Genomic DNA, 27,316 nt, shown 5'->3' with positions numbered 1-27,316 from the left:
ACCATAGACATAAAAGAGATAGGACATCCAGGATTTTTTTCAATTTGGAGTCACTGTACTTTTTTTTCCCCCTAATCAATGTATAAACTAGTGCATAAGTGAGCAGACAGCCATATGGTAAGCTACTGTGTACTGATTTAAGACAATAAAAAAAGACTAGAATCACGTCAAATCTCACAGGATGCTCAACATGTGGAATAAATGTCCAAATGCTGGGTTTTGTCAAAAGACAAAATGTAAGCATGCTTGCTTGGCTTTGCTTACTTGTGTATGGGGTAGCCCTGGGAGAATGCTCAGGTTGGCTAAGGTTGGGATGTGCCATCAGCTCCCCTCCAGACTCCAGGAGTCAAAGCATCCTTGCTCCAGCTGCTGGAATCGTAGTTGGTCAAAGGCCTTCAGCCGACAGCCCTTGGGGACAAGAGTCCCTCACCCGAGCTCACCACAGCTTCTCACGGTCATCAGGAGTGGGCGGTCTTGATGGTGTGAAGACCAGCCCCAGGGCTGGACTGAAAAGACATCCCAAGGGCCCAAGCCCCTTCGTTTTTAAAAATTCCATTGTAGGGCTGGAGAAATGGCTCAGAGGTTAAGAGCATTGGCTGCTCATCCAGAGGACCCAGGTTCAATTCCCAGCACCCACATGGCAGCTCACAACTCTCTGTAACTCCAGGTCTAGGGAATCTGACACCTTCACACCAATGCACATAAAATAAAGGTAAATAAATTATATAAAACAATCCCATTGTATTTATTTATTGTGGGGGCTGCGCATGCTCATAGTACAGCGTGTGTCGGAGGTCAAACCACAACTTAAGTTGTCTGTTTTCATTTTCCACCATGTGGGTTCCAGGGAGATTGCGTTTAGGGAGATGACGGAGCAGGCTGGGGTACCTGCCTCCAAGCCTGATGACCTCATTCAAGCCTTTTCCGTTAACCTCTCCCTCTCCCTGCTTCATAGGTTCTGACCCAATGACACTCCTATTATGTCTCTTTCTTATTAACCCTCCACTTCCTGGGGAGTCTCAGAGATAAAAAGCTAGGAAGCTAAAATCACTGGTTTCTTATGATTGAAAAAAGAAGGGAGCCTGGTGAAGGAGGTCAAGGTTGGGAAAGACATTTCATGATCTGCCTTTTGATAATTAAAAGAAGTGTACCAGTGGTTGTATGATTTATATAAATTATAAATACAATGTAAACTTAACAGGGCAGCCATATTTTGTAATCATCCATGTATATGTTTAGATAATCTTTTTTTTTAATTTAGGAAAAGATATTTAATTTTTATTTATTTTGCTTTTAATTATTTGTGTGTGTGTGTGTGTGTGTGTGTGTGTGTGTGTGTGTGAGTGCAGTATCTGCAGAGTCCAGAAGATGGCAGTAGAGCTCTTTTTTTTTTCTTTTTTGAGATAGGGTTTCTCTGTGTAGTGTTTTTGTTTGTTTGTTTGTTTTGTTTTGTTTGTTTGTTTTGTTTTCTGTGCTTGTCTTGGATCTCGCTTTGTAGACCAGGCTGGCCTCAAACTCACAGAGATCTGCCTAGCTCTGCCTCTGATGTGCTGGGAATAAAGGCGTGTGCCACCACCGCCTGAGCTCTTAAGCAGTAAAAGTTACCATTAGTTGTTTGCCACTCAATATGGGTTCTAGGAACCAAACTTGGGTCTTCTGCAGTTAACAGCCAGTGCTCTTACCTGCTGGGCCATCTTTCCATGCCAGGAAGAGGTATTTTATTCCCAAACCCTGTGCCCATCACATTCTGAATGTTCTTTTCTCTTTTCTTGTTGTATTTTTTAGTACCTGCAGAGAAACACCACGTTGATTTCACCTCACAATGGAGTTTCAGAAGTCACCCGACGGAGGGTGGGGCTGGGTGATTGTGACCGTCTCCTTCTTCACTCAGTTCCTCTGTTACGGATCCCCGTTAGCTGTTGGGGTCTTGTACATAGAATGGCTGGATGCCTTCGGTGAAGGAAAAGGAAAAACAGCCTGGGTGGGATCCCTGGCAAGCGGAGTTGGCTTACTCGCAAGTAAGTGGATATGTTTGTGTGTTTTCTTACTCTCTAATCATTTAATGACGTTTGCTGTATCGTTAACATTGCACAGGGCCTGGAAGGCTTTTACACATTTGAAGTATAATGTGTATTTTCCTGCCCAGCATCGAGATATAGCACTGTTCCTTCACTGTAATGAATCTGTGTGAAAGTACAGGAATTCCACATGCCTACCTACAATCCATCTCGTCATCCTTGTTAAAGTGACAGGCAGCCTGCTAGGGGATGGACATCAAAAGATGAGGGGCTAGAGAGATGGTTCTGAGGTTAAGAAGGTATGCTGTTTTTTTCAACAGACCACAGCATCCACATCAGGCATCTTACAACCACTTGCTCCAGGGGACCAGACATCTCCTTCTGGCTTTTGTGGCACCCTCATACACATGTGAACAACACACACACACACACACACACACACACACACACACACACACACACACACACGGCTCACCATCTAACAAGGAACACACATATTCCCATGGATATAATAATTCATAGGATGTGTGCAGTGTGCAGGCATGTTCACAGTATGCAGGTGATCTCCATGTCTTCCAAGCTCTGATGCATCTCAGATTCAGCACTAGGTTCCATTCACATGTCCATCAATTACAGCAACCTCCTCAGAAAAGATCACACAGCAAGGGCAGTCTATCTCACGTGGTGATGTTCTTTAGACTTTTCCCAGGGGTTATAGGGGAGAACTATTTTGGTAAACAGTAGTTTGTGGTGTAATAGTGATTTCTGTGCTTAAAGCAAACAGGAAAGGATTTTTAAAAATTATCTTTTGACCATGAATATCATATACCACTTGAGTGTCTGAAGTCACAGTTTGAAGTCTGCAGCAATTCTTAATGGCTCTGTCTTTACCTTATCTGGCACTATTTCAATACCAAATGGGCTGAGACAGGCATAGATGGATGGGTACCCCGAAGCCTCTTCCTATGTGCTAAGACAGGAACAGGTGGGTGGGTTGGGTACCTGTGGAGTCTTGCTGTGTGCTGTGAACTTACCATGATTCTGGGAACAAAACCCAATCTCTAAACTGTGGAGAAACTAGGAACATTGGGTGTGGTGATTCATAAAGTGTTTTTGAGTTTTAAAATGAATTTATGGAGGTCTGCTTAAAACAAGCCTGCATTAGTCATCCCCCCCACCCCCCGCCTTTTTTTAAAAGATATGTTTGTCTCTTGGCTACTAAGGGGGTTGCTGTGGAAAAAAAAAAAAAAAGCAATGGTATCCAGTTGTTATATCCAAAACAAGATACATAGCCGTGGGGAAAACCTTGCAGGCTCCTCTGGCCTTCTCAGATAAGATAACTAAGCATGACTAAACAGATGAAGAAAATCGTGATGTTCCAGAATCAAGAGAAACAGGAAATTTGCCCAGGATTTGTTTGAAAGGGTTTTTTAAAAAATAAGGATTGTAAGGCTGGAGATGGCTCACTGGTTAAGAGCACGGGCTGTGCTGAGAGAGGACCTGGGTTGGCTTCTGTATCAGGTGGCTCACAACTGCCTGTAACATTAGTTCCAGGGGATCCAGTGTCCTCTGGGCCCCATGGGCACCTGCGCATACATAGTGCACACGCATACACTCAGGCACACACACAAACATGTGCAATTGTAAAATTAACAAGAAGACTGCTTGTAAAATTGTCAAAGTGGCTAGTCACTGATACATTCATAGAGTGATTCGAACACGTGGCTTTCTAGAAAACACCCTGGTGCGGCGAGGAGATTTTTACAGTGTTTTCTTGTATTTCATCATTTCTATTAGCAAATTCTTAAACAGAACTGTAATTATTGGGGCTCCCAGAAAAGAGTCAAAGGAGAATCGCAACGATGCTCCCTTTAGCACGTGGTAGGAGAACCAGGCTTGGAGAGCTGATTCAGGAGGGAGAAGAGAATTAATGGAATTGGGGAAGCAGAACGCATGCACTGGTGTAAAGGCTGAAGTTGATGGCGGCTGGGATATGGAACGTGGACACTGGTGTAGAAGCTGAAGTTGGTTTCCCTTAAAAACTTACCTGTACCTCCACAACATCTCCGTGTCCCTAGGTCAACATCTCCATGTCCCTAGGCCAACATCTCCATGTCTCTAGGTCATCATCTCCATGTCTCTAGGTCAACATCTCCATGTCCCTAGGCCAACATCTTCATGTCTCTAGCTCATCATCTCCATGTCTCTAGCTCATCATCTCCATGTCTCTAGGTCAACATCTCCATGTCCCTAGGCCAACATCTTCATGTCTCTAGCTCATCATCTCCATGTCTCCAGCTCATCATCTCCATGTCCCTAGGTCAACCACATTTGTCTCAAGGTCTGTCTACATAATTTATAAACCCCCGAGCGACATGAAAATACAGAATCCTTGCTTAAGTAATATTAAGAATTTCCTGATAGTGACAGCAGATCATGGCCCTAGAAGCTAGGCCCTGTCTAGTCTAAGAAGCCAGCCTGGTTCAGAAGAACTAGAAAGATGGAAGGTGGAATTCTGAAGGGCAGTTTGGAGGGTTGTTACTCAGGTAATTCATCTTAATGTCTCCCCCTTGGAGTCTTGGGGTTGCTTTGATACAGAACTAAGTCAGTCCTCTACTGTTACCCACTCCCGGGCCACTCGAGGGCCCAGCGGCCTCATGCTCTACCTTAGGGGTCCTTCTGGTCTAGGCCTCTGTGATGTTGGGCCTGCCCTTCCAAGTCTCTTAAGACCTTTAGGAATGCCAAGAATTCTGGCTGTGTTTTGAATGTAGCATTTGGTAATCTGTGTCTGTGCTCACATCTTACTAGAACAACACATGTGGGGTCCGGGGGCACGCAATAATGGGGGACAGACCACCAGAGTCTATTAAACCAGAAGCAAACTTGGTTCCAAAAGAAAAAAAGAAAAAAAAATAATCACTGTGGGGCACAAGAGCTTATCAGCTAGCTGAGACCACAGCCAGAATTGGATTTTGAGCCTGTGGCCATGGGGGTGGGTACTGGCCCCCTTTTTATAGTAAAGGGGAAAGCATCAGGCATGGGATGCATGCTAGGAGTGATGTAGAAACATCTATTAAAAGTTAACTTTGGTCCAGGCACTTGTTGGCTATCAGGGGCAAGGGGGGTTAAAAGTTAACCCTTGGCTGTTAACAGAGGAGCTGGCTATAAGCAGAGCTCCATTGTTAGAAGTTAACCTTTGGAGCTCATGCTGGTCAGCTTTTATTTTATTTTTTTTTTAAGATTTATAATTTTATATTTCTATATTCCTGGACCCTTCACACAGAGAAGGAAGAGGCATGGTAGGCCAGTCCTTTGGAAAAGTTAAGTTCTCAATCTAGTTGGGTATTAGCTACCTGATCCAATTTTTAATTTTTTTTTAAAAGAAAAAAATTGTATATCTCAAGCATGAGCTCATTTTAAAATACACAGAAACCATTATAAACTTAATTTTGTACAGGCAAATTTTTGGCTGCCAACTCTGCGTGCAGAATGAATCATATTCCACAGTGCATCCAGGAAAAGCCGAGTGTGTCGGGAAATCACTTGGGCAGTGTGAACTCATTTTCTCACACATCTCTCTGACCTCCTCTGATGGTTTCAAGAACGCCAATAACAAATGATCTCATTAATCTCTAAGTATAAGTCAGTGGGCTATTACTGTACATCCTTCTGATATCCTAAAAGTAAAAGTAAACATATTCTAAATGAGCCAGCTCCAAATTGCCGGCTTTTCAGCTAAATGAACTTTTCACTTTCTTCAAGCAAAAAGATTATATTCTAAGATAGATGGAATTGGAAACATTAACAAAATCAGGAAGAGAACCAGTACTCAAAGGGGCTTGGGGTAAAGGCAGAGTTGAACTCACGTCATGGCTCAACCACCTTTAGTCAGGTGACCTTGGGCAGGCCACTTACCTTCTTGGGACCTGACACCAGGTACTAGATGAGGAAGCGTTTGGATTCGCAGCTCAAAGTCTGCAGCTCAAAAAAAATTTGAAGATGAAAATAGAAAAGAGAAGCCCTGGGGCTGGAGAGATGGCTCAGCGGTTAAGAGCACTAACTGCTCTTCCAGAGGTCCTGAGTTCAATTCCCAGCAATCACATGGTGGCTCACAACCACCCATAATGAGATGTCATCTCCAAGGACACATGCAGGCAGAATACTATATACATAATAAATAAATATTTTTAAAAAAAAGAAAGAAAAAGAAAGGAAAAGAAAATCCCTGAGAGCTCAAGGGGAAACTTATTAAAAACAAATGGTGGAAGAGCAAACACTTGTGGAAGTGTGTGCTGTGCTGTGTGTGTGTGTGTGTGTGTGTGTGTATTCTTAAGTCTATTGGTACATGCATGTCTGGATGCATGTAGAGGTTAGAGATCAACCTTAAGTCCTTCCCCAGGTGTTACACGCCTTCAGCTCTCAGATTCATTGAGGCTGGGCAGCCAATGAGTCTTCAGGAACTTCCTGTCCCCCCTCTCCCAACACTAGGATTACAGCATAGACCACTAAACCCTTCTTTCTAGAAGGTTCTGGAGAGGAGCTCAGGTCTTCATGCACAGCAAACATCTTACCAGTCGAGTGACCTCTTTAATCCTCATTTCCATTCATATATTGCTTTTTGGGGATTTTTTTTTGTTTATTTATTTTATTTTATTTTTTCAGACAGGATTTTTCTGTGTAGCCCTGGCTGTCCTGGAACTTGCTCTCTAGACCAGGCTGGCCTTGAACTCACAGAGCCCTGTCTTGCCTCTGCCTCTCAAGTGCTGGGATTAAAAACATGAAGGCATGTACCACCACCTCCTGCCCTCCCCCTCACTTTTTTTTCTTGACTGGTTTTATTGAGATTGTCTGAGGTGGGCTGCCAGAAGGACAGATTGTCATGGGCAGCCCGTGAGGGAGCCTGCAGGCTTTGTCGAGTCCTTGGATGTTAAGACCCGGAGTCTACGCCGTTCATAACACGTTCTGGTGAGATGAATTTGACTGAAGGAGCGGGCTTTTGCTGGGAGATGAGAGTTTTCTCTGTCAGTTTGGCTAAGCTACCTCCATCCTCTGGTTACTCAAGTGTCCTAAAGTTGACATTGCTGGGAAGGTTTCTTTGTTTTTGTTTCGTTTTTTAAGGTGTAAGTATGCAATTGGCTTTCAGAGAAAGAGTTCATCCTAGATAACCTCTGGGTGGACTCCAGAAGAGAACGAAACTTTCCCAGAAAAAAAGCAGTCCTGCCTGCGGCCTGTCGCCAGAAGTCCCAGCTTGCCCATCCCCGTGGCTCGCCCCACGGATCATAATCTTAGACTTGCCTACCTAGGCAAGTATCGCCTGGCCCTCAGCCCGCAGATCCCTCACTATAGATCCCTTAATATGTGTTTCCTGTTGGCTTTGTTTCTGTGGCTGATCTAGACGGGCACGGAGTGGAAGGAAGGGTCACTGAGTCAGAGGGCTGTCTTGGCCTTGCAGAGTTCTGATGCCCTAAAGCACCCCCCCACCCCATACACACACACACACACACACACACACACACACACACACACACACACACACACACGTCATTCTCTCAGTTCAAGGAGCAGAGTGGAGCCAACCTCACTGCTGAAACAACGGAGGACTCTTTCTCGCCCTTTAGTTTGAGGAGGCTCCACAGATTTATTAGGCCCCCTTCCCCCACTTTGGGCTCTTCATTCCTCCAGCCTTCCACCTGCCAGGGTGAGTCAGTAGAAGACGAGGTCAGTGCAGGAAGGCCCACTGGCTCAAAGTGTTCCCAGCGCTGACAGGGCTGCTGCTCGTGAGCATGAGCCCTGAGCTGGGAAGTACCCTTCAAGGACTCCCTCAAGGACTGACTTCCGCCCTCTGTAGGAGTCTGTGGCATGGGGCCAGTCCCCAGGGACCAGGCCCCTCTGGGCTGATGGTTAAGTGAGGTTTTGTTGTTGCTGTTTTTTGTTTGTTTGTTTGTTTACCATTTTGTACAAATATCGGCAAACCCACCAGCCAACAGAGTCAGTCAATTTGTATGTGATCAAAGATGATCTGTCCAAGGGTGAATTTGAGATTCCAAGGGTGAATTTGAGATTCACGATGTCGGCTGGAGGGAAGAGCCAGCCACACTGGGCTCCTCGCTGTTGAGGATGACTAAGGCCCAGGATCATTCTGTTAGAAAAGTCCTTGTTGCACACCAGACCTGCCTCTGTTTGCCACTGTGGTTTTATTTCCCGTCGTATGCTGGCTAACTTACGGCTTCGATGCAGGCGTCCTGCCTGTCCTTTGACTCTTGGGTCCTCAGAAACTTTTTTAGGGGAGAGAAATGTAACGACTGTTTCTCCCCCAGAAGAGCATAATTTTTTTTCTTAGAGCTACATTTCCTGTTTTTTGTTTGTTTTCAGTTTGGGTTTTTTGAGATATGAGTCTCACTAGGTAGTCTTGGCTGGACTGGAACTTGTGAATGTAGACCAGGCTGGCCTAAGAACTCATCGTAATCTGCCTGCCTCGGCCTCCAGAGTGCTGTGATTAAAGGTGTGTGCCGCTGCACCCAGCTGATCTACCCTGGTTTGAATATGAAATGTCACAGCTCATGTCTTAAAGGATCGTTCCCCAGCTAATGGGTCTATGTTGGGGTACATATGGAGACCTGAAGTAGGTCACTGGAGTCGTGCCTTCAAGGGTATCTGTCCCTCTCCCCCCCCCTTCCTCTTCCTTCCCTTTTCCCTCCCTCTCCCACCTCCCCGCCCCCTCTCCCTTTCTGTTTCTTTTCTAGTTTTTTTTTTGGGGGGGGCGGGATTGTTTGAGACAGGGTTTCTCTGTGTAGCTTTGGAGCCTGTCCTGAAACTCACTCTGTAGCCCAGGCTGGTCTCGAACTCACAGAGATCCTCCTGCCTGTGCCTCCGGAGCGCTGGGATTAAAGGTGTGCGCCACCACCGCCGGCTCTTTTCTAGCCTTTGTGAAGTGATCAGCTCTGCCCTCCCAAGCTCCCTGGCATGATGCTGTGTCCCACTACAAGCGCAGAACTGGTAGAGCAGCCAGCCATGGACTGAAACCTGTTAGAACATGGGCCCACTCTAAAAGACAGTGACGACTTTAAAAAGGCCCGTTTCCCAGAGCTCGAAGACTTCAGCCCGTGCCTTCCTGCGGCCCTTCCCAGGACACGGAGTCAAGAAGAAGCTGTCTGTGTGGTAGTTTCACAGCAGATCCTGATTTATGGCCTCAGCCAGTACCTGGCTCCTCCAGGCTCCTGGTCACATAAGCTGTACTGAACTGAATCACATGATGTGAAACTTCCTGCCATCCCCGAAGTGGCCAGAAAAAGTCAGAGTTCTTTTTTCTGTTCGAAGACTCGGTCCTGCCTGGACTCCTCAGGAGGATTTGCTTAGGGAGCTGCTTGGAAGCTGCTTTCTGAAGGGGCTCCTCTGGTCTCTCTCTCTTGGCTGCTTGCACTCCCCTCCCCCTACCCTCCCCCTACCCCCCCCCCCCCCACACACACACCTCAGCTCCTGTGTGTGGCTCTCTCTCATTCCCAGTCTTTTCTGGTTTCTTTTTGAGACAGGGTTTCTCTGTGTAGCCCTGGCTGTCCTGGAACTCGCGTTGTAGACCAGGCTGGCCTCAAACTCACAAAGATCCACCTGCTCCTGCCTCCCGAGTGCTGGGATTAAAGGCGTGAGCCACCACCACCTGGCTTCATTCCCGATCTTAAGGAAACTTCTTTCCAGGTCGTAAAGGAAGGCCTCGCCTCCCCTTTAAGTCCCTATCACATTTAGATCTCCATTTATTGCCGTGGTTCTCAACTTCCTTACGTGGTGACCCCCAACCATAAGATTATGTTCGCTGCTACTTCATAACTGTAATTTTGCTACTGTTATGAGTCATAATGTAAGTATCTGCATTTTCTGATGGTCTTAGGCGACCCCTGTGAAAGGGTTCTTCAGCCCCAAAGGGTCTCGACCCACAGGTTGAGAACCACTGATTTATTGTATTATCTCTGTCTAATACTTCCCTCACACTTAATCATGACCTTGAGGTCCTCACGTAGAAACAAACCTCATTCCCGAAGGGAATGATGAGCTCTGCTGGCTTCCCTTTTCTTTTATCATTGTAACACAGCCTCTGAAACCCTGATCATCTTTCCCTCCTTTGTGTTTCTTGGGTATCTGTGGCAGCGAAAGAACACAAATGCTTTGCAATCATCGAGACCTGCTTGCTCCATTTGGAATGCTTTTGCATCCCCTTTGTGACTGGGATGATACTTCACTTTACTCAGGGCTCAGGTCCTGGGCCCTGGGTGACAATCCTCCTCTGAAATCCCCAAATCCCTTGTAACCTGCCTTTTTCAGGCAATGGAAATATTCTAAAGAGACACTCCTGTTTCAGAGGATCGAAACAATAAACTCTAAGAAATTGGAATTTCCTCAGGAATCTCCTACTGAGAGCCGACAAGGCTGAACCTGGGGGAAGCCAGAGGAGGAATTTGTCTGCAGAGCAACATTGACTCCTGTGAGATGACCCTTCAGAGAGACTTGGAGCTGAGGGGCAGAGATCATGCCTGCTGGACGCTTAGCTATGTAGCTCGGGCTTTGTATTTAACTCTCCACCCTCAGTCCCTGACGGGTTTGGGAGGGTCACTGGATCTCTTGGTCTTTCTTCCCACTGTGGCCACATTAATAAATCCCCCCCTTCACTCTTTTAATTGGCTTATTGAGGACAGGTGTCCAGAACAGGCTCCCTGGGGCTCAGCCTCTCCGTGCCTTCATACCGGCTTGCATTTTGAGGAGATATTCTCAGGACTGTTACTATTTCCTTATTAGGAGAGGCTTTTTCTCCAGTGGACTAGCCCTGACAGTCAGTTACTCTGTTTGACATATCTCAGGCTGAACACCAGCAAAGCTCTCTGTTCATCTTAATCATTTTCAATAGTTCATATTTGGGGCAAACTGCTTTCATTCCAAAGATCTTTTCTGCTAAGTGAAAGACTCCAAGCAACGTAAGCAACCTCCCTTGAGAACAGTCCTTTGATTGATTTGATTGCAATCTGGGACTTGGCTGGTGCTGAGGAACAAGGCTTAGTTATTGTATTAGAGACCTTGCTTCTTGAGACGGAGACCTGCCCCTACGAGTGTGTCCTGTCCTGGTCACACTTAGCTGGTTTGGGTACATTCTGTGAAGATTGTTACCCATCTTTCTTACCTTTGTACCTCACACCCTGTTTTCTTGTGACACTCGCTCACATGAATTAAAGAGCATAGATTTAAAGTCCCATTGAAAGGACACAAAATGAACCAACTAAAGACACCAGTTATGCTTGCTAGGTTTTTTTGGTTTTTGTTTTTTGTTTTGTCAACTGAACACCAGTTAGGGGCATCTGGGAAGAGGGAACTCAGACTGAGAAAATGCCTGCATCAGACTGGCCTGTAGGCCAGGCTATGGGCATTTTCTTGATTAATGATTGATGTGGTAGACTCCAGCCCACTGTGGATGGTGCCACATCTGAACAGGGCGTTCTGGGTGGTTCAAGAAAGCAGGCTGGGCCAGCCATGGGGAGCAAACCAGTGGGCAGCCTTTCTCCATAGCCTCTGCTTCGGTTGCTGTCTCCAGGTGCCTGCCTTGAGCTTCTGCCCAGACGTCCCTTCATGCTGGACTACAAGCTTTGAGGCTCTTTGTCCTGCCATGGGCAAGAAATGGTAGTTTCTTGGAATTTCTCTTTCCTTCCACGTGAAATGAACTTATTGGGCCGAGTAACCCAACACCCTGTATTTCCAATCTGCTCGGTGCTATGATTCTGAGCACTCCCCCTGGCGTGGCTCCCGGTGAGACACAATCGGTCTCAAGACCCAATTCCCACACAGTGGTTTTCTTACACGGAACAAATTCAGGCATGGCTCACTTCTGCCCACCGGTCAGCTGTGTACAGAACTCCCGGGAGGTGCCCACTGTGGATCTCCATTTTCAGATGAGGAACCTAAGCCTCGGGGAGTGCAAATAAGTTGCCTGAGATTCAACAACTTAACAAGAGAGAAAGCCAAACCCTGGGGCCGGTCTGACTCCAAATAATCACCTTTCTCCCCTCCTTTTATTTTCAAAAAACAAAACAAGACAACAACAACAAAAAATGGGAATAGCTACAGTATCTACTTCCCAGGGCTGCAGTGGACTGTGACCGTTTGACGGAGCACCTCCTGTCTAGCGTGGAGCACCTCCTGTTAGACAGCACCTCCTGTCTAGTGTGGAGCACTTCTAGAGTGCTCAGAGCTGTAGATGTTGCCTTTGTGTGTTGCACTGTGCTGGAATCCTTTTGAACTGATAATGGATGGATCATGTGATCATAAGGAAGGGGTCACTGCTACCTAAGTGAAGGTCTCAATTTCTTTTAGGTCCTGTCTGCAGCCTCTGTGTGTCATCTTTTGGAGCGAGACCCGTCACAATCTTCAGTGGCTTCCTGGTGGCTGGAGGCCTGATGCTGAGCAGTCTTGCCCCCAATATCTACTTTCTGTTTTTTTCCTATGGCATCATTGTAGGTAAGGAACCCCGTCCCCACAAATCTTCTAACTCCAGGTCCACATCATTTCACTGTTGTCTTGTTTTATGAAGTTAATCCGAGGAGTGAAAATGTCCAGCAATATCTTACTCTCTATGACTCTCTTAAAGTTCTTGCTTTAGGAAATGTCTGCCCATTGAATCAAAGCGCCGGAAGAGACAACCACATTAAATTTTGTTGGTGGTGGTCTTTTATGATTTTATGTGTATCGGTGTTTTGCCTTGCATGGGTGTCTGTGTACCATGCATGTCCCTGATGCTCATGAAGTCAGAAGAGAGCAAAGGACCACTTGGAACTGGAGTTACAGTCATGAGCTGCCATGTGGGTGCTGGGAAACGAACCCAGGACTTCTGGAAGAGCAGCCAGTGAGAGAGATGGCCCCTACTGCTGGACCATCTCTCTAGCCCTCGGATACACACCTTATGCGTCCTTGACCGTTCCCTTATGCCCCACTTCAAGGAACAGGAAGAGATTTCAGGCTTTCATCTCTATATCTCAGCAAGGAAAAGTGAGACGGGAGAGTGTAAGCTCGGATGTTCCTGACGCTGGTCACTTCTCTGTTGACTGCTGAGACTTTAGCAACAGTGGGCAGAGTTTCAGTTTATTGCCAGCACCCAACCCAGGAGTTCCGGTAGACATACAAATAAAGATGGTGTAGTGGGAATGCTTGATGATGATTTAGTAACAAATGAGTACAGAGAGCCTAGACCACTTAACATTTCATGAAAATCCCTTTGTAATATATTGTACTTAAAGGTGTTCGATGTTAAAAACCACTAGACTATGGTCATAGGAGTTTCTATCCCATTCTGCTACTTTAATTATGGAAATGAGATAATGGCCATTTCTTGTATCATAAACTTTTCCCCAAGTCTTCACTTAAAATAGTTTTATTATCAAAGATAGTTCTCACAACTGTGCAATTGTGTTGAGCAACTAAAATTTTCGGTGGGTTTTGTTGTTTTGTTTTGTTTTGAAGCAGAGTCTCCTTATGTGGCCCAGTCTGGCCCTGAACTCTAGATCTTCCTGGCTCAGTTTCCCTAGTTTTGAGATTACATGTGTGCACCACCATGTCTGGCTACTAACTATGATTTTGAGTGTTGTCTGAGGCTGCATCTGTAATGAACATGCCATAGACATGAGTGAAACGGAGGTGGCCGTTTTCAATACTACACTCCAGGTATAGATGGCGCATGTTTACATCTTCAATGTCTTTTATCCCAGTGTGATTGTGCTAAAGGTTGGAAGTGAGAATTCATGAGTCATGGAGCTCGTCCATCTAGGCAGAAGGACAGACTGACGTATGCGTAAGCAGAAGCAAGGGCAGTGGTCAAGTGAAACCAGTACCCGGTGCTGGTGTACTGTGTGTATGTGCAGAGAAGGGCAGCAGGAATCACAGTGTGACCCAAGGCTGTAAGGACAAGTAGGGTGTGGCCAATGGATGCAGACTGGAAGAGAGTTGAGGGTATTGGAAGCTACCCAGAGCCAAACACCCAGAATGGGATACGGTGGATAACAAATAGCAACCTTTGGAGATTCAGTGTGTGTGTGTGTGTGTGTGTGTGTGTGTGTGTGTGTGTGTGAATATGTATGTGTGCGTGCATGCCTGAGGAGCCAGAAGGGGCATCATATCCCCAGCAGCAGGAGTTACAGGTGGTTGTGAGATGCCTGGCATGGATGCTGGGAACCAAACTCAGGTTCCCTGGCAGAGCAGCAAGTGCTCTAACCTCTAACAGCAGCCTTTCTTACACACACACACACACACACACACACACACACACACACACACACACCACACACACACACACACACACACACACACACACACACACACTTTTTTTTAAGGAATGCATGTATGCATATGTCACATGGGAAGTTGCAAATATGTCATAGCATCTGATAGGATCCTGATGGGGAAATGTTGCATCTTCTGTCATTTTTATTGTCAAAACATGAAGTGATGCACACAGCAGCGTAGATGTAACATGAATCGCTAAATGGTCTTATCAATAGAAAATCCGGAGCCAGAAATTGGGGTGAAAGCTGAAAGATCAGAGAAGCAGAGCAAGTCAGTCACAAGTTCTTACCTCTACAAAATCCTCAGTCTAAAGAGAGAGAGAGTTCCTGTTTCCTCATGACTTATATACCTTTCTGTGTCCTGCCATATTACTTCCTGGGATTAAAGGCATGGGTCACCACTCCTTGGGTCTGTTTTTTTCATGTAGCCCAGTGTGACCTTGAACTCGCAGAGATCCAGACGGATCTCTGCCTCCTGAGTGATAGATAGGATTAAAGGTGTGTGCCACCACTGCCTGACCTTTATGTCTAATTTTGTGGCTGGCTCTGTCCTCTGATCCCCAGGCAAGCTTTATTGGGGTACACAATGTATCACCACACTTAGATAGGCAGAATTGTGCTGAAGGTTCAGGGAGCTGGGAGGAGGTCAGAGTTCAGATGAGAAATGCCGAGGAGATAAACTGGCAGCTGGAGGTGGGTCCTTCCAGCTGTGGGTGTGATAAAGAGCTTAGGGTCGCGTTATATGTCCTGCTGAATAACCGCGAGAGAGTCTTCAATGACGGTCTGTATTTATTGAACAAGTCAAGAGCGTAGCAGTGGGTTGCACACACCTTAGGAAAGGACGGGTGTGTGTAAGGAAGCCTGTGAAGGTGAGATAAAGAGAATTATATAAGCTGTTTTCAGGCAAAAATCCTTGACTATGCAAATCTATTCCAAGGTGGCCTGGGTCCAAAATGAAGCTGTCCCTGGGCAGAAGTCCTTGTTGGCCGTGCTTTTTGTGTGTGGTTGCAACGGCCTCTGTGCAGATTGTGGTTTGCAGAGTCATCTGTGAATGGCTTTTGACATTTCTCACTACCAGGGATATATGCCTGAGATCCCGTTCTTCATACCCTCCCGCTGTATCTATTTATTTCTGCTTTTGTTTATAGCTTGATAAAAACGGCTCCATTTTGATTCTATTTTCACGGAGTGGGGGGTGATACAGACAAAAAAGAAAGATTCTGGAGTCGGTGTCTCATCCAGACATAGATGAAAAAGCACACACGAGGTGAAAAAGAACCATTAGGTCACTAAATTACATTTCATGGTCCCCTGTATAAACAGAGAGAGCAGTGACGTGCCACTTGGGTTTGTGCCTTGAGTACTCAGCAGTATAGATGTAGCATGAATCTTCAAAGTTCTTATTAATAAAATCAAACCCGAGGCCAGTTATTGGGGTCAATGCTGGTAGATCAGAGAGACAGAACAAGCCACAGCTATCTCACCTTGCCAATTCCTCAGCTGGTCCTGTTTCCTCAGACTGGAAGCTTCTGTGTCCTCATCCCAATGGCTCTCAGCTGAACTGCTGCTGGAAAGCCTGAAGCTTAACCAGCCACATGCTTAACCAGCCAAATGCTGCTAGTTTCTGGTCCTCACGCCTTATATATCTTTCTGCCACCACTCCCTGGGATTAAAGGCTGGCTTTCTGGGATTAAAGGCCTGTGTCACCATGCTTGGCTGTTTCCAATGTGGCCTTGAACTCACAGAGATCCAGAGGGATTTCTGTCTCTGGAATGCTAGGATTAAAGGCGTGTGCTATCACTGCCTAACTAGTGGCTTTTCTGTTCTCTGACCCCAGATAAGTTTATTAAGGTACACGATATTTTGGGGAACACAATACCACCACATATAGACTTGAAAGAATTCAGTGTGTCTCTTCACTGTACATGGTACTGTGTTACGTAAGGACAAGTATACACTGTACTCACACATTCCCTTCAACCTCCCTCCCTCCCCCCTCTTCTCCCCCTCCCACTAGTCCCCTGGACAGTTGCACTAATTTGCCTAAATATGGCTATTTGATGTTAAAATTGCTATGCTCCTCAGAAGTTTTTTCACTGCTAGAATTTGATCAAAGCTGACTGGCCACCAGAGAGTGTTTTAAGCCAATAGTTTGGAAACTTTAACATCTTGGGACTTTTTATTTTCTTCCTTAGGACTCTAAGGAACTTCAGATGGTATGGAGTATATATTTACTTAGTGTATTACGTTTTAATATATTACATGTAAAAATATAATAAATTTGGGGCTGGAGAGATGTGTGGTGATATATTGTGTCCCCCAATATATTGTGCACCCTAATAAACTTACCTGAGGTCAGAGAACAGAACAGCCACTAGATAGACATAGAGGCCAGAAAATGGTGGCACACATGCCTTTAATCCTATCACTTGGGAGTCAGAGATCCACCGGATCTCTGTGAGTTCAAAGCCACACTAGAAACAGCTAGGCATGGTGACTCACGCTTTAATCCCAGGAAGTGATGGCAGGAAGCAGAAAGGTATATAAGGCGTGAGGACCAGGAACTAGAGCCTGGTTAAGCTTTTAGGCTTTTAGCAGCAGTTCAGCTGAGATCCAGATGAGGACTCAGAGGCTTCTAGTCTGAGGAAACAGGATTGACTGGGGAATTGGCGAGGTGAGGTTAGTTGTGGCTTATTCTGCTTCTCTGATCTTTCAGAATCCACCTCAATATCTGCCTCTGGTTAGATCATTTAGAAATTTGTGTTACAGAGATGTCTCAGCATTCAAGAGTACATACTACTCTTGCAAAGACCCACATTCAGTTCCCAGCACTGGGAGCAGGCAGCCCACAACTGCCTGTAACTCCACCTCTAAGGGGTTAGATCCCCTCTTCTGGTCTCCACAGGCAACTGGGTTCAACCAGTTATACAGACGTAGCACACCAGCAAATCCAGCATATAGCAACACACAGGCACATATAATACACATAAGTTATTAAAAAATCTTTAAAAAATAATAAATGCAGAATCTGATGCACATGGGCATTCTTCCACTCTTTGTGATACTGGATCCCTTTGTGCTTGGAGACGATCTATATTCAATCCCGATTATATTACACTATAAATTGCATGCCTGAAAAATATTGGTTCTCTGAGAAGTAAAAGAACCTTAAAATGCTAACACATTGTATTATAAAACACCAAAAGCCATTTTTGTTATTGTCCCCAACTCAGTGGGTGTGGTGGTACCTATCGGCTGCGCCAGTACTCAGGGGGCTCGTGCAGGAGGGTTGGAAGTTGGAGGCCAGCCTGGGCCTTACAATAAGCGGCTGAGCGCCGAGTTCCCGAAATGCTTACTCGTATGTTTGTTAATGGCATCTGTTTACTGAGCGCCTAGGTAGCTGTTGAAGTAATGAAAATGACCTCAGCGCACTTAATGAGGCAGGGGTGCCTTCTCAGGCAGTGGCTTGTGTGTTATTTTTAGAGTGGTCATCACGGCCAGATTAACACAGCAGGAAACGGTAAGAAGTAAATGCAGGGGAGCCACACGAGATGCTAAGGGAAAACAGCCGATCGTAGCAGAGTGTACCAGTATTCCCAGAGACCAAGAGATAAAGCCAACAAGCTAGACGCGGCCAGGAGACAAGTCTTACCCTGGGGACTCAAGAAGACACAGGTAGTTAGCTGTGAGACTGCTTCTGATTATGGAAAATTTCAAACCTACAGGAAAGTAGGGAATACCATTGCAAGCGACCACGTGCCTGCTTCTTTTACTGCTTGTGGCTATCTTATTGTATTTGTGTCCTTTTTTCCCTCCAGAGTTTCTTCAGCTGAAGCTAAATAGTCACTGTTTAGTTAAATAGGCTACAAAGCAGCCCTAAAGACGGGGACTTACAGACTCCAGCTTTAGGGTGGAGGGATGATTGAGAATCATTTTCAGATCCTTTGTTTTTGCTGACTGAGGTGTGAAAGATAAACTCCAGCAGAATAGCTTGGGGTGACCAAGGGGAGCTAGAGAGATGGCTCAGTGGTTAGGATCACTGGCTAGTCCTCCAGAGGACATGGGCTCAATTTCCAGCGCCCACTTTGGGTAACTCACAACCACCTGTGACTCCAGGGGATCAATCCTCTCTTTCAGCCTCCACGGGCACCTACACACGTGTCAAACCGATACACATACATATAAATAAGAGTAAAATGTATATATTTTTAAATTGTTTAGATCCCCTGGAGGAAGAGCGGAGTTTACTGTAAGGACTAGAAACACAGATCTGAGGTGCAGGCATGATTAAGTTTTGGTGTATGGTGTATGGCTTAGACTCATTCTAGTGTCTCCAATTACATGTGAACTATATATATTTTGGTTTTTCAAGACAGAGTTTCTCTGTGTAACCTTGGCTGCCCTGGAAATTACTCTGTAGACCAGGCTGGCCTCGAACTCACAGAGATCTGCCTTCCTCTGCCTCCTGAGTGCTGGGATTAAAGGTGTGCATCACCACTGCCCAGCAATATTTTTTTTTCTTTTTTGATTTTTTTTTATACTTCAGAAATTGGACTATTTTTATGTTTACTTGACTCTGATATTAAGGTGGGTGAGAAATGATGCTTCTCAGATGTCCATTGAGTCCACAATGCTGACAGAGGGGTCTCGGGACTCGTGTTTAGGCAGCTGGTTCCACAGCTTCCTAGTGGGGCCCTTCATTTTCTTCTTTTGCGTTGAAATTGTGCACCTGTCTGAATTCCTGCCGTCTTCTTATGTTCAGGTCTCGGATGCGGCTTATTATACACCGCGACAGTGACCATTACATGCCAGTATTTTGACAGCCGCCGAGGCCTCGCGCTTGGCCTGATTTCAACAGGTACCTTTTCAAAATTAAGTACAGTATTGTCACAAGTTAACGTTCTAAACAGAGCGAAGAGGTGTGAACCACATGTGTGCAATCAGCCTCTACCCAGCTGTCAATCAGAAAGCAAAGTGGTTTCTTCCAGCACTCCTAGAAGGCAAGTATATTTCCACCACAAATATGGGTCTGTAGAGCAAGTTCCAGGATAGCCAGGGATACACAAGGAAATCCTGTCTCTTAAAACAACAAAATAAACAACATGAAACTCAAACAAACAAACAAACAAACAAACACACCCCAAGCTCCCTAAATGACAAATCTGAGTACCAGACCTTAGCATGAGGGATGCCGAGGAAGCTTCCAGGCCCAGGGTGTTCACAACTATCTGGAGGAGAGAGCTTGGATGAAAAGCACAGACCCCTTCTAAAGCCAGTGCTCTGTGAGGAACCGGAAAAGAAACAAGAGGCCGCAGTCCCTGTCAGTCTGAGGTCAGCCTTACCACACACTGTGGAACATACAGCCTGCCCAAGGTCTTGATCTCTGAACATGGCTCAGTGACCTAGCTACACATCCCAGCAACACACACTCTCGTTATCCTGTAATAACTAACAGAAGGCCACTGAAGGTGTAAAATAGCGTACACACAATGTGGAGATTCAGCAAGGCAGCTCCCCATAGTTAAAAAGGAGGTTTATTTTGGGGTAACTTACAGCCAGTAAAGGGGTTGGTTACAGGATCTGGGAGAGGTGAGGTGCAGTCCAGCGGGGTTCTCTGGAGAACTCTGGCTGGGTCTGCCATCCAGCATCCAGGATCACCAGGAACCAAGAGGGTTGGCACGTCCAGATCTTGGGTCTTAAGGGCTTTCATCTCAGCCCTGCCCCAGGGGCAGGTCATAGGTAGGCATGGCAGTTACGGGAAGCCTCACTTAGGGGTAGTACTTCCAGGTCAAAGCTGGAACAGCTACCCACTACATAAACATTTTAAGCCATGTGTGGTGGTAGCATATGTCTTTAATTTCATACTTAGGTCAGTGACAGAAGACATGTGACCATGAAGCTAGCTGGGGCTATATGTATTGAGAACCTGTCTCAGACAAACAAACAAACAAACAAGCAAACAAATATATATATATATATATATATATATTCAATATAATTTCTGGCCTCCTCCAGGTATTTTGGGGTGATAGTTTATGTGTTAGATGAATTTAAAAAACTGCTTAAGGTAGTATCAATTTCTGTGGCCGATAGTTTATCAGTCTATTTAGGGCAATGGTTCTCAACCTGTGGGTCTTGATCCTTTTGAGGGGGGAGGTCGAATGACCCTTTCATAGGAGTCACTTATCAGACATCCTGCATATCAGATATTTGCATTATGATTCATAACAGTTGCAAATCATAGTTATGAAGTAGCAATGAAAGTGATTTTGTGGTTGGGGGTTAGTACAGCATGAGGAACTGTATTCTGCAGGAGCAGGAAGTGTTTAATTTTCAACTGAAAATGGATTTTTTTTCATACAATATATTCTGATTATGGTTCTCCCTCCTGTGGGCATCCTAGATCCTTCCCACCCACCCGGGTCCACATCCTTTCTTGTTCTCTCTCATTAAAAAACAACCAGGCGGGCTGGAGAGATGGCTCAGCGGTTAAGAACACTGGCTGTTCTTCCAGAGGTCCTGAGTTCAATTCCCAGCAACCACATGGTGGCTCACAACCATCTGTAAGGAGATCTGGTGCCCTCTTCTGGCCTGCAAGGGTACATGCAGACATTACACTGTATAATAAATAAATAAATAAATCTTTAAAAAAAAACAAAAAACCAAAAAAACAACCAGGCACCCAAGAAAAAAACATTTAAAAAAATCATAAAATGAAATTCAATGAAAATAAGTCAACCTGAATAAGACAATACAAACAGAAAGAAAAAGATCCAAACAAAAGCACAAGAAACACATATAGACACAGAGACACACACATTTGTGTGCACAGAAATTCCCTAAAAACACAAAATCAGAAATCGTATTATATAAGCAAGAGATCTACCTGTAGGGTAAGAAGAAGAAAAAAAAGCAAACAAACAAACAAACAAGCCAGACAAAGCATTATGAGACAAATAAGCATAAAAACAAAAACAAACAAACAAACAAAAAAACACCTCCAAAAATATCATTGAGTTTGTTTTGTGTTGGCCATCTACAAGAGAAAACCCATTTTTCATGTGTGAGTGGTTATCCATGGGAGATAGCCTCTGGGTTAGGGAGGGGGCTCGTGTCCACTCTCTCCTCCTTGGAGAAAGTGTTCTTAATGGCCATCTCTCCAGCATCCTGGAGCTGGACTTCTGGCATTCCCTTGTTGGAAAAGATACTTCACTGCTTGGTGTCTGTTTCCTGAACTGTAAAATAGGAACAGGAATATCAGACATGACATTGGGTTATTGGACTGTAAAGGCACACATGGACTGTAGGACGGCTAGTGATTGTCATTGTGACCAAAATATCCTGTCGTGTCCACATTTACTGATGTTGAAGACACGGGAAATATTCTGCTGTTGCGTGGCTCTTGCTTAACACCCAGCCTGGAGGGCGGGGCAGAGGGGCTGAGTGCGCTGTAGCACAGCAAATCGAAAATGCGCCACCCACGGGCAGTCGAGATTTGAAAGGGTTAGTATCAACCCACGGGAGCTAGGTGAGTTAAAAGGAGAGCCAGGCATGGATCCTCCTTCATCTAGGGAGATCATAGCAAAACAGAGTCACGGTAGCTTTTCCAAAAGAAACCACAAGTCAACGACTTGAAACATGACCACCTAGTTGAAAGGGGTGAGATGTAGAGATATAAGCATATTACAAAGCTTTGAGCCTGATGTGATGGTACACATCCGCCACTCCAGCACTTAGGAGGATGAGGCAGGGGAATGTGAGTTCAAGGTCAGCTCTGGGTCCGTTGCAGGGACCTGTATCCAAACAGCAACAAAACCCTGAAGGCTGTGGGCTGTGATCTTCCTCGATAGTGAACAGGGGTTAGGAAAGTAGTCTCTGCTCCAATCTGCTTCTCTCAGTTTTTGTACATTGCACAAGCATGTTTTTTTTTTCTATTTTTAACCTATTTTTGAAAGTGAAAAGAACATTTCATAATGTGTGAACATTTGGGGAAACTGAGTGTCCATAAACAGCCATACTGTCTGCTGTCTGGTGTTTCTGTTTCCCTGGGAGAGTTGAGTACTGGGGACAGACAGGTATTGTATGGCTCACAGGGTCTTAAATGTTTGTCCTCTGACCTGTTCCAGAAAAGCTCGAAAGAATTGGTATTGATGAGCTAATTAATGCATGTGTGTGTCTCTTCCAGTTTGAGCTGAGGTTCCCTAAACACCAATTATTTTTCCTCTCTGTAGCAGTGTGAAATCTAGACTCGGATGAAAACATAATTAGTGTTTTTTCTCACTTTGTGCTTTACGTTGACTATTTTTCAATTAAGATGTTCTTGTAGATGGTTAAAAATTAGAGCTTTGCATTTTCCAAAGCGCCACGAGGAAACTCTTGATATTGGTTCCTATTGCATTGAAGAATCACTGCATCTTTCTAAGTCACGGCCGTGTTCTCATGGGATACAGGCCAAGGTATAGAATTTGGCCTGCCCTGTCACATAGCATATGGTAGCTGTTAGTAATATCTACTGAAATGATTTGATATATTTCATGAGTTTGACAGATGGACTCTGTTGGTCAGCAATGGCAATTCGTTCTCAACTTAAGATCAAAGCGGAACCTAAAACTTTAAGTTACATTTCCTTATTTGTGTGTGTGTGTGCGCGCGCGCGTGTAAATGTGAATGTGAGCATGCACACCTACTTGCCATAGCTCATACAGAGTTCATGAGAAAACTTGCTGAAGTTGGCTCTCCTTAACCAGCAAGTAAGTCCCAGGCATTGAACTCAGGCCCTTGGGTGTGGTGGCAGGGGCCTTTCTCTGCTGATCCATCTTTCTGCCACAAAAACAGAACTTTAAAAATATCAGGAACATGTTTAAGGGTCTAGAGAGCTGGCCTAGTGGTTAAAGAACATGGCCATTCTTCCAGAGAACTGGGGTTCTGTTCCCAGCCTCTACATGGCAGAATACGACCATCTGTTACTGCAGTTCCAGGGGATCCAATGCCCTCTCTGACGTCTCCGAGCATCAGGCACACACATAGTGTACAGGTGTGTATTCAAGCAAAACATCCATACACAATACATTTAAATATTTTGAGAAGAACATGTTTAGTGTCTAATGGTGTGGCATCTTACTAGAGTCTGTATATCGTGTTAGACAAAAGTCACCAACAGTCCATGGGTGAAGACACAGAACAGCTGTCTTGAAGTTCCCCATTCTTTGTTTTCTGAACTGTTTTTAGCTGTGGAAGCACGTACCGAGGTTCAAAGATAGGGAAGGGATTTTGAATTTGTCTATTATTTTTATTTTATGCGCATGGGTGTTTTGCCTGCCTGTATGTCTGTGCACCACATTCACACAGTGCCCGAGGGGACCAGCAGGAGGCGTTGGATTCCCCCTGGAACTGGAGTTACAGATGGTTGTGAGCTGTCACGTGGGCGCTGGGACCTGAACCTGGGTCCTCTGCCAGAGCAGCCAGTGTTCTGAACCGCTGCACCCTCTCTGGGCTCCTGGTTATAATATTGCATGATGAGATGAGTTTTTAGGGTATGGATGCTGTGATCATCTGACTAGGAATTTTAAAAATTAACCTGTTTACGTTTTCCTGCTGTTTGATATGGCATTTCCCAGGGATATTTAAATTTTTTAAATACTCAATTAAAAAAAAACAAACCCAAAAACTGTGTTTAGGGAGATGGATGCTGAAGAGGAGACGTTTTTGTTCCCGTGTGATGTATAAGCCAGCGTACTGTAATTGAAATACTCCATCAAATCCCACTTCAGCCTCTTCTCATACTTCCATTAACGCGCTAAGAATACAAATCGCTCATTCTGGTGATTCAGCAATGAATGTAAATGATCAAGCCATTATTAATATCCTAAAACTAATCTATAGCAGTCGTCTTAAAAGTGAAATGTAAAAATTTGCTTTTCCAAAGGCAATAAAACATAGCATGGAGCCCAGTACATAGTAAATGTAAAAGGTAGTCAGAGACAGTGTTTGTTAAGACTATAAGGGCCAGCAAGATGACTCAGTGGATAAAGGCGTGTGTGGCCAAGCCAGATGACCTGAGTTCAAGTCCTGAGACCCACATTTTAGAGGGAGAGAACTTACTCCTGAAGGTTGTCCTCTGACCTACACACACACACACACACACACACACACACACACACACACACGTGCACTCTGTGGAAAGTGCATGGCTATATAAAAATATACACTAAACAAACAGAAAATGTAATTTAAAAAATTTAAAATAACTAAATTCCATGGGTTCCTGGAGTCAGGCTGACTGAATTATGTTGTTTTATATCCCTGAGCTCTGTGGTAAATGTCTCAAGCTCTCTAGCCCTTGTTTATTTCATCTGTAGATTGGGGGGTTATAGTAGGATGTACTCAATAGGTCCATTAAAAGCAATGAATGCGATCATGTATCCAAAGCACACTACAGGGAGTTGGAGGGATGGCTCGGAGATTAAAAGCACTATGGCTCTCACAGAGGACCTGAGTTCAGTTCCCTGCACCCACATCAGGCAGCTCACAGCCTCTGTAATTCCAGCTACAGGGGATCTGATGCCTTCGTCTGGACTTTGTGGGCACCCACTCCACACAGGCGCGCGCACGCACACACACACACATACACACACACACACACACACACACACACACACACACACACAGCCCATAGGCGTGGGCTAATTTGTCAATCCCTACAGTCTTTGTGGTCACATTCGGGAAGATGGACCAATTACCAGTAAGAACACTCAAGATCCCAGAAAGTATCGCCAGGGTGATGTAGCTCTCGGCAAGGGGGATTGCACACAAGGCCAGACCCGTGATGATCAGGGTAGCTACGTAGAGATACAAGGTGTTGATCCACTTGAAGTCAGCCTGTGTGTGTGTGTATGTGTGTGTGTGTGTGTGTTGACCCACTGGAAGTCAGCCTATAGATACGTGTGTGTGTGTATATATGTGAAGTCACACACATATGTGTATGTGTATGTATGTATGTGAAGTCATACATATGTGTGTGCGTGTGAGCATGCGCATGTGTATATAGTTAAAAAATGAGATAAATCCTGGTAGGACTGAAGGGATGGCTCCATAGTTAAGAGCACTGGCTGTTCTTGCAGAGGACGGGACTTTGGTTCCCAGCACCCACATAGAGTCTAACAACTGTCTGTAACTCTGGCTCCAGGGGATCGATGCCCTCTGCTGGCCTCCATGGGTACTGTGCATATGTGGAGCACATATAACCATGAAAACTAAAACACTCATACACATAAAATAAAAAATTTAAAATCCTTTAAAAAAAATCCTAAATACAAACAGGGTCTTCGGATAATGATTCTGAAGATGGGTGTTCCATCAATACCGCCGTCCTGACATCTCAGTGTTCTCATGGCTTTAATACAAAGGCCCCATGAATATCAGTGTTAATGATAAGTGTTGCTGTGATGCCACTGGTGCATGTTCTAAAAGGCTATAAAAGCCATCAGACTAAGACTGAGAGGTTCTTGCTCTCTTGCAGGTTCAAGCGTGGGCCTATTCATCTATGCGGCTCTGCAGAGGGTGCTGATAGAGTTCTATGGCCTGGATGGGTGCCTACTTATTGTGGGCGCTTTGGCTTTAAATATACTAGCCTGTGGCAGCCTGATGAGACCCTTGCAGTCTTCCGACTCTCCTTTTCCTGAAAAAATAGCTCCGGAGAATGTTCTAGATAGATACTCCACGTACAATGAGAAAGAGAAGAGCCTGGAAGAAAATATGAACATCTTGGACAAGAGCAACCGCAGTGAAGATAAATGTAACAGCACCTTGCCCCGTGGTGACTGGGGACAGGAGACTCCTAAAAATCCTACAGCTGCAGCACACGCCAAGGAGCCTGAGCCTTACAGAAAGAAGGTCGTGGAGCAGACTTACTTTTGCAAGCAGCTTGCCAAGAGGAAATGGCAATTATATAGGAACTACTGTGGTGAGACTGTGTCTCTTTTTAAAAACAAAGTCTTCTCCGCCCTTTTCATCGCCATCTTGCTTTTTGACATCGGAGGGTTCCCACCCTCCCTGCTCATGGAGGACGTAGCGAGAAGCTCCAACGTGAGGGAAGAGGACTTCACCATACCACTCATCTCCATTATTGGCATCATGACAGCCGTGGGCAAGCTTCTTTTAGGCATCATGGCTGACTTCAAGTGGATCAACACCTTGTATCTCTATGTAGCTACCCTGATCATCACGGGTCTGGCCTTGTGTGCAATCCCCCTTGCCAAGAGCTACGTCACCCTGGCGATACTTTCTGGGATCTTGGGTTTTCTTACAGGCAATTGGTCCATCTTCCCATATGTGACCACCAAGACTGTGGGGATTGACAAATTAGCCCACGCCTATGGGATACTCATGTTCTTCGCAGGACTTGGGAATAGCCTCGGGCCACCGATTGTTGGTAAGATACTCATGTTGAAGTCAGCTCAGTTTCTTGTTCCTCACGGTGACGTTTCCAGATAGAGAAGTTCTCAGCAATAGCATAGATTTGCACAAAGTCAAATGGATTATTTCATGGTAGCTTATTTAAGATTATTTTACTAGGGCTAGAGTGTAGTTAGGGTGGAAGAGTGTTTGCCTAGCGTGTAGGAAGCCCTAGGTTTATTCTCCAGCTCTGACTAAAACCAGGTGTGGTAGCCCACACCTGTAATCCTAGCACTTGGGAGGATCTGAAGTATGAAGTTCGAGCTCATCTTTGGTATGTGGTGAGTTTTGGGCTAGCCTGGGCTACATGAGCCCCTGACCCAGTACACACACACACACACACACACACACACACACACACCCCTGTGATATAATTACAATTAAGCTGATATACTTCCTCTGGCTTTGTACCCATTCTTTATTTGGAAGAAACGAAAAACAACCCACCTCAAGTATTTAAAAGACCCCTCGCTGGTAAAGCACAGTCAGCCACGTTGGCAGCAGGTGGGCGCACGCACACCCATAACCCCACGTGAA

At 45.2% G+C, this 27,316-nt stretch overlaps 1 protein-coding gene across 1 annotated transcript in view; it reads left to right on the top strand.

Annotated features, from left to right (window-relative positions):
- Positions 1–27,316, top strand: part of Slc16a9 (solute carrier family 16 member 9) — a 44,448-nt gene that overhangs the window by 15,460 nt on the left and 1,672 nt on the right. Inside the window, exons 2-5 of the mRNA XM_028877253.2 lie at positions 1,786–2,018; positions 12,366–12,509; positions 19,089–19,184; positions 25,845–26,756. Coding sequence (XP_028733086.1) covers positions 1,823–2,018; positions 12,366–12,509; positions 19,089–19,184; positions 25,845–26,756 — 1,348 coding nt within the window. The 5' untranslated portion in view covers positions 1,786–1,822. The remainder of the gene's footprint in view (positions 1–1,785; positions 2,019–12,365; positions 12,510–19,088; positions 19,185–25,844; positions 26,757–27,316) is intronic.

This window comes from Peromyscus leucopus, chromosome 16_21 (assembly GCF_004664715.2).
Source record: "Peromyscus leucopus breed LL Stock chromosome 16_21, UCI_PerLeu_2.1, whole genome shotgun sequence".
NCBI classification, from domain to species: Eukaryota; Metazoa; Chordata; class Mammalia; order Rodentia; family Cricetidae; genus Peromyscus; species Peromyscus leucopus.
The sequence above is the reverse complement of the archived record's forward strand: the minus strand, read 5'-3'. Positions and strand labels throughout refer to the sequence as shown.